Source organism: Dromiciops gliroides, chromosome 2 (genome assembly GCF_019393635.1).
Source record: "Dromiciops gliroides isolate mDroGli1 chromosome 2, mDroGli1.pri, whole genome shotgun sequence".
Classification (NCBI taxonomy): Eukaryota; Metazoa; Chordata; class Mammalia; order Microbiotheria; family Microbiotheriidae; genus Dromiciops; species Dromiciops gliroides.
In genome coordinates, this window is record NC_057862.1 from 389,726,637 (window position 1) to 389,734,669 (window position 8,033).

Here is an 8,033-nt window from a genome sequence, read left to right on the forward strand (position 1 = left end):
CATTTTGAAAATCCCCTATCTCTTCCACCACATTCAGAGAGAGAGAGAGAGAGAGAGAATGACAGGGAGGGGGAGAATGAGAAAGCATGAGAGAGAAAGAGGCAAGAGAGAAAATGAGAAAGGAGAGAGAAAAGAGAAAAAGAGAGGGAGAGAATGAGAGAAAGAGGGAGAGGGAGAGATGGAGGGAAAAAGAAAAGAACATAGGGAAAGAAATAGAGGGCGGAAGGGAGGAAGAAGAGAAGAGAGGGAGGGGAGAGGGAGAAGGAGAGGGAGAGAAAGAGAGAAATAGAGGGAGAAAGAAAAGGAGAAAAAAGAGGAGTAGAGAAATAGAGGGAGGGAAGGAGGGACAGGGAAAGAGGGAGGGGAGAGGAAGAGGGAGAAGGAGGAGAGGGAGATGGAGGGGGAGAGGGAGAGAGAGAGAGAGAGAGAGAGAGAGAGAGAGAGAGAGAGAGAGAGAGAGAGAGAGAGAGAGAGAGAACCCTGCTGTAACATAGTCTTTTAGTGAAGGTCTTATCTCCCCAAGCCAGACACAGCTCCTTGTTTGCCTGTCTTTTTGTCAGCACAATGACTGGTATCTGTGCCTGGCCCTTGGCTGGAATCAGCATAGCCTTCTGAATCTAAAAGGAGGAGACTTGTACCCTGGGACCTGGCAGAAGAGTTGAATTTTCTCCTTACATGAAGGATTGATTTTTCTCACATCTTTATTTTATTATGGGAAACTAGTTAATAGCAATGTCACTCAAAGGGTTTCCAAAGGGCCCATCAGCACCACCCATCATTCCCATTACACACACACACACACACACACACACACACACACAGGGCTTCCTATAGCTGTGTGACTCTGGGCTTCCTATAGCTCTCAGGCAGGCAGTAAGGATTGATTGGTTACTTGTTCAGAATCCTAAACTGAGCGTTCTGGGCAGGGGACGGGCAAGAGAGGGAAGGGAAGGATAAAAAAGGAATAAGAGTGACCCCCTTCTCAGGACACTTAACAGTCCAGGAAAAGAGACAGAATCCTAGCATGAAAAGAACTAAAGAAGACAACCGTTATTCCATTTCAGAGGTTGTGTTCCTGTTCCCTTCCTGCCATTTTCCTGTAATTAACTCCTTCACTTCTTCCCCTTAGAATTCTGAGCTTCCTTCAAGGCTCAGCTTAGGAGCTACCTCTCATGAGATACCTTTCTTAACCCCTGCCTTCCCTAATTGTTTAAGGCTCTCTTTATCTATCGATTTAGATTTTATCTATTTTTATTAACTATTTAGATATTGTATCCCTCCCCCAGCTTCTCAATAACATGTAAGCTCCTTCAATCAGTCAACATGCAAGTGCCTACTATGTAGACAGTATACTAGCTTCTGGGAACACAAAGAGAAAAAATTAAACCATCCCTGCCCTCAAGGAGCTTACATTTTCTGGGGGAAATAACATGTACACATATGAATAAATATAACATATATACAAAGTAAATATATAGTCATTTGGGATGGTGGTGGGAGGCACTGGTAGCAAGGGCATGGGATCAAGATAGACCTCATGTAGGAAGTGTTGTTTGCTTTGAGTTCTAAAGAAAGCAAACAATTCCAAGGGGCAGAGGTAAGAGAGGATTGCATGCAGCATGGAAAAATCCCTATGTCTCCATGAGAATTAAGGCTAGTGATCATCTTCCCCAGATACCAAGGACTCCCTACAAGGTCCCAACACTGAGAAGATTCAAACATCTATCTAGTTGCTAATTAGGAACTGATCTATATCAGGAGCATTAGGGTACAGTTCTAAAAGGAAATGGAGGGAGGAATGTGAAAGCAGGAATCTGAAGGTGATAATGAGGAAAGAGAAAAAAAGAGGTGGGGATGAAGGGAATAGCTCTGGATTGTAGGCTATTTTAAGAAAGGTATTTCCCCGCTTTGTTTGTAGATGGAGAGGACTATCTTTAAGGAAGATTGCACATAATAGATTTTTTTTAAAATATATTGGTCAATTTTGCTGAACTGTGGGAGTTTTTTCCTCTTTTTTCTTCTTTGTTATAAGTGATGGCTGGGGTAAGAAGATATCTGGGGTAAGAAGATATCTGCAGCTAGGTGGCGCAGTGGATAGAGCACTGGCCCTGGAGTAATGAATACCTGAGTTCAAATCCGGCCTCAGACACTTAACACTTACTAGCTATGTAACCCTGGGCAAGTCACTTAACCCCAATTGCCTCACTTTAAAAAAAAAAAAAAAAGACATCTGGGGAAATGTAGGTGACATAAAAACAGAAGATATTAATAAAAATTTAATTTTTTTAAAGAGAGAGGCGTGGTCTCCAGAACTAGGAAAAACAGTACTAGTTTTGTCATGTCTGACTCTTCATGTCCACATCTGGAGTTTTCCTGGCAAAGACAGTGGAACAGCTTACCATTTCCTTCTCCAAATAATTTTACAGATGAAGAAACTGAGACAGAGTTAAGAGACTTGCCCAGAGACACGTGGTAGGAAGTGTCTGAGGTTGGATTTGAACTCTGGTCTTCCTGACTCCATCCACTGCACCACCTAGCTGCCCAAAAATCTGTAGACAATACTCATAGGAGCCTCAGAGGTCACCTCATCCAACCCCCTTATTATATGAGGTCAAGGGAGAGATACCATAACTTAGAAAAATATGAGTTCCCAAAGTTAGTGAGTAAAAGAGACTTAGGAACTCTGGCCAGTGTAATAACCACCAATGAAGGACCATTGACAAAGAATGCTGTCCCCCTCCTGACAGAGAAGTGATGGGCTCATAGTGCAGAACAAGCCACATTTTTTGGAGTTGGCCAATGCAGGAATTTGTTTTGTTTGACTATACCTGTTACAAACATGGGGTGTTTTTTCTCGTTTTTTCCAATCATGAGGGAAAGGAGGGAAAATCGATTTTTGTTCATTGAAAAAAATTAATTTTAAAAAAAACCTAGTCAACTAGAGGAACTGAATGAAATGCATATTTTCAAGCATAATCAAGGTGTTGACAATATTTTTTTTGTAAGAAAAAGTTCAGGAGGAAGAGAAGTTGATGGGTAATAATAGTAATCTTAAAAAAGAAGAAGAGAAGGAAGAAAAGAGCATCAATGAAGTGTTTAAAAATTACACAGAAAAGGAGAAAACAAGAAGATACAGACAAGGAGGGAAGTTTTGTTATTACGATGTGAAATTTAACAAGTACCTTAAAATTGTACATAAAATAAATTCACAATTTGATATGCAATTCTTGTCTGTTAAGTTCATAATAAAAAAGGAAATTCATATAAAAATTAACACCTAGTTATCAGGAATAATCAGTTAAAATAGGAGGCTGTTAGACAGCTAGCTTCTCCCAGGGACAGCCTTCTGGCTTCGCATTGAGTTCTAGGGTCTCTATCTTTCCTATATTAGGTAGTATTGCCCGCCCCCAACCCTGCCCCAGCTGGGGGTACCATGCAGACACTTGTACTAGGCATGGTTTGTGGTGCTTGAATAAGAATAAGAATTTATATAAAACTTTAAGGTTTGCAAAGTTACTTACAAATATCTCATTTTTTTCCTCACAAAAACCCTGAGAGATAGGTGTTATTATTGTTTTATTTTGCAGATTAAAAAAAACTGAGACTGACAAAAGTTAAGTGACTTGCCCAGAGTCACACCTAGGAAACTGTCTAAGGCTGAACTTGAACTCAGGTCCTCCTAACTGCAGGTCCTATTCTCTATCCACTACACCACCCATCACAAGACTTCTCTTGTTTGGACCTGGAAGACAGACCTAAGAGCAATGGGCAGAGAGTGAAGAAAGGTGTTATTGTTATTGTTCAGTTACGTATGACTCTTGGTGACCCCATTTGGGGTTTTCTTGGCGAAGATACTGGAGTGGTTGGCCATTTCCTTCTCCAGTTCATTTTACAGATGAGGAAACTGAGGCAAACAGGGTTTAAAGGACTTGCTAAGGGTCACACAGCTAGTAAGTGTCTGAAAAAAGATTTGAATTCACAAAAATGAGTATTCCCGACTTCAGGCCCTACACTCTATGCACTGTGCCACCTTGCTACCCAAAAAGAGATAAATAAGGGATTAATGTAAAGAAAAACATCCCTATAATTAAAACTATCCAAATGTGTGAGGAAAAGTAATGAGTTCCCCATCACCGGAAGACTTCAAGAAAAAGCTAAAATAATGCTTTCTTGACCAGACTGTTGAGAGAATTCTTGTTTAAGAACCAGTCAAACTCAAGAGCCCTGTCAGCTCCAAGATTCTATGATTCTGTGGTGGAAGTGACCAACGCCCAAGAGTTATTCATGGCGTTGGGGTGGGAGGGATGAGGAGGAGAAAGCACTAAGGCCTGAAGATACTAGGAGGAAGGGTGAGGCAGTGGAAATAACACTGCACATGGAGCCAGAGCCCAAAGGACCTGAAAGAGTTCAGACCCTAATTCAGCATTGTGTTGCTGACATGCTCTTGAGCAGGACTTCCCTTCCCTGGGCCTCAGTTTCCTCACTTGTAAAATGACTGGGTTGGATGCAATGACCTCTGAGGTCCCTTCTAGCTCCACAAACAGTGATAAGTTGATGATCCTAACAAAGGAGCAAGTGAGGAAAAAGCGGCAAAGGGAAACAATGGGAAATTTCCAAAACCAAGTCTGAACCCAAGGGGAAAAAATTCCACACATTTTGGGGAAATTATAGAGCATTTTACAGGCCAAAAAGTATTTTTCTCCACAACAATCTTGTAAAGCAAGTAGCATAAGAACTATCGCCTCCATTGGAAACTGAGAGCAAAAGCAGTAAATGATTCTCCCACAGTTACATGGTCAAACACAAGTACAGCAGAGCCCAGCCTTGAACCAAGGCCTCCTGAATACGGGTAAGCTCTCTCTGTACTAACCCAAATTACCTCTCAGGGTCCATGAGGAAGGGGCTGTGGGAGATGTGGAGGGGCCAGGAAAATGATGCTGGTTATCATCATCACCAGAGAAGTTGGTGCCCTGCCCCAAGGATTCCCTGGATTTGATGCTTCAGGAGGATTTTGTTTCTGGAGGGCAGGAATTGTCTTTGTTTTTAGTTTTGTATTCCTCAGTTTCTAGGATGGAGCTTAATAAATGTCTGTTGAATTGGATTAAACTGAATTCATCAGAAGACCACTACTGAGAGATCACTGGGCCCAAAGTTAAGATTTGTGCTCTGTGGTACAGTGGATAAAGCACTGGCCCTGGATTCAAGAGGATATAAGTTCAAATCCAGCCTCAGACGCTTGACACTTACTAGATGTGTGACCCTGGGCAAGTCACTTAACCTTCACTGCCCGAAGGGGGAAAAAAAGATTTGTGTTTTGAAATAATGAAGCAAAACATATTGTCTGACCTGTCATAAAAGCATATACTGAGAGCTGGAAGGAATCCTAGAAGTCATTGACCACAACATCCTCATTTTACAGTTAAGACAGCTGAGGTTCAGAATGCTCAAGTGACTTAACCAGAGTCACACTAGTAAATGCTTGGGGTGAGATTTGAACCCAGGTCCCTGGGCTCCAAGTTCTGTGTTTCTAACACATGTCAGCAGTTCTGCCTCCTGGGCATATCTCAATTCTCTAATTCAACTGTAAGCAACTTGAAGGCAAAGTCTGTTTCATTCTTCTTTCTGTATCATTCATGGTGGCCAGCACTGGGTCCAGCATACGGTGAGATCTCACTTGCTAACTAATGGTCAAATTAAATTCTACAGGAAAGGGCACTGAAAGGGGTAGCTAGGTGGCGCAGTGGATAAAGCATCAGCCCTGGATTCAGAAGGACCTCAGTTCAAATCCAGTCTCAGACACTTGACACTAGTTGTGTGACCCTGAGCAAGTCACTTACCCCTCATTGCCCTGGGAAACTGAAAGAAGCAAGCCAGGAAGCATCCCTCTGCCCAAATGCCCAAGGGGGGAGGTAGAGGCATAACCCAAGGAAATAAGTACAGCATGGAGGGCTGACATCAGGGTAAGACTCTAGGGGCACACTTGGGCTCATGCTCTGATGCTTAAAAGGTAACCAGTGGAGATGCAGCTAGGTGGCAGAGAGGATAGAGCACCGGCCCTGAAGTCAGGAGGACCTGAGTTCAAATCCAGCCTCAGACACTTGACACTTACTAGCTGTGTGACCCTGGGCAAGTCACTTAACCCCAATTGTCTCACCAAAAAAAAAAAAAAAAAGAAAAGAAAGAACGAAAGAAAAAAGGAAGGTAACCAATGGGAATGCTAGCCCTGCCCGGCTTTGACTGAATCCACAAGGAATTCTTCTTAGACTGAACCAGAAAAAGCAAGGCAGACTTTTTGATCAGATGCTTTGCTGGCTCAGAGACGAAAGTTGAATAATATCTGGGTGGAGGTAGAAGCTGAAAACCAGGGGGAAAGGCGGCTACGAGAATTGGGGCTTAGGAATCTAATCAGCATCAGTCATAGAACAAGAGGAACTCTGAAAGGAACTGGATCTTTCTTCCTTTCCTCCCAATATTCCTTCACTTCTTTCCCTGGGTGAGCCCTGAGTGTCTGCTCCATGTGGGTATAACAAAACCCACCCTTCCTTCCTCCTGTTATAGAAGGGCCTGCAAGAGTCCAATACACTTGTATAAAAAACAAGAAGAACCACATTCAGAAAGCACTTACTATGTACTAAGCACTGTGCTAGGGGCTTTACCCACTGTGCCTAACCTAGCTGTCCCCATCATATATAATAAGGTATATTACGTTATGTTATTATTTTAATTAATTATTTTATATTCTCGGATAGGCCCCACTAGGGATATACTTGAGCTTGGACATAGTCCAGCCCTGTTTTGGCAGGAGACTGAATAGTTGAGAACTGGGTGATAGATGGATTTTCGGTGTGAGAGCTAAGGATGGGCACCACCCAGGTCTAGCAGGGAAGCCACCCTTCAAAGTTCCAGTTTGAGAAGCTTCTTCAGCAGTCCCAACAGTAGAGGAGGGTGATTTTCCAGCCATCCCGGAGAACCTCCCATCTGACTTTCCACAACTCAGAATGGCAAGGAGCAGGGACAAAGGGGCACAGAGAGTGAGCCCTAGGACCTCCCCTTTTTCTACCCTGGATTCAGGCAGGGCGGGCATGCCAGGGTTCCCAGGGAAGACTTTGCCCAAACCCCACCGAGTGCATAGTCAGGGAGCACGAGCACAAAGGGTCTGTACCCCGGATTGTGAGCACAAGCAAAGAGAAGGAGCGCTGGTTGTTCCCGGTGACGAAGGCTGGGAACTCCCTCTGGGTTAGGAGGCGCAGGCCAGGAAGGCAGATAAGGGTCTTCCTGACTGTGCCCGAGCCTTGCTCAGAGCGCGCGATCAGGGACCCGAGAGCTTCCCCAGCTAGACCCTCCAGGGTTTGGCGCGCTCTGGCCCAATGAGCACGGGGCCGTAGACCATAGGGTGGCTTTACCTCAGGGGAGGGAGGGGCAGAGTACCTGGGTCATGGAAGGGCACCAGTGCGTAGTTGGCGATGGCTTTGCTTCGCCCGCTGAGGCTTCGCTCCAGGATCCTGGAGGCGCCCTCGACCACCTGCCTCAGGTCATCCCACATAGAGCCAGTGACATCGAAGACGAAAGCCAGGGTGGCATCTCCGGAGGGGGCGCGTACAGACTCCCCGGGAGGCGCCCCAGCAGCCGCTGCCACCAGCAGCAGCAGCAGCCCTAGCCCTGGGAGCGACAGCAGCGCCCCGGGCGTCATGCCTGCGCTGAGGGCGCACACTTGCAGCCGCTTTCTGGGGTGAAGCAGAAAAAAGGGGCACCCTCCTGAGACACTCAGCTTCCCCGTCCTACTCTCCGAGACTGCTCCGACTAGCTCTCCCCCCCCCCCACCCCGCACCTCCTCCAAAAAGACCTCCCGGGTGCCCGCAAGGAGAGACGAGCGCACTAGTCAGGGCTGCGCAAAGCACCAGCAGCCACTGCTCCGTCTGCGCCCCTGCAAGGCCTCAGGCTGCAGCTCGTGCGTGTGGGAAAGGGGCTTGCAGTCTTCGAGTGGGAGCCTGGGCGGATCCTAAAGCCCACTCTGTGCAGGGCCACGAGCCTGC

The 8,033-nt window shown here is 45.5% G+C and overlaps 1 protein-coding gene across 1 annotated transcript in view; it reads right to left on the minus strand.

The window, feature by feature from the left end:
• HMCN2 (hemicentin 2) overlaps positions 1-7,690 on the minus strand; it is a 191,600-nt gene extending 183,910 nt beyond the window's left edge. The window contains 1 exon segment of the mRNA XM_043980824.1: positions 7,429-7,690. Coding sequence (XP_043836759.1) covers positions 7,429-7,690 — 262 coding nt within the window.
• Between the last annotated feature and the right edge of the window lie 343 nt (positions 7,691-8,033).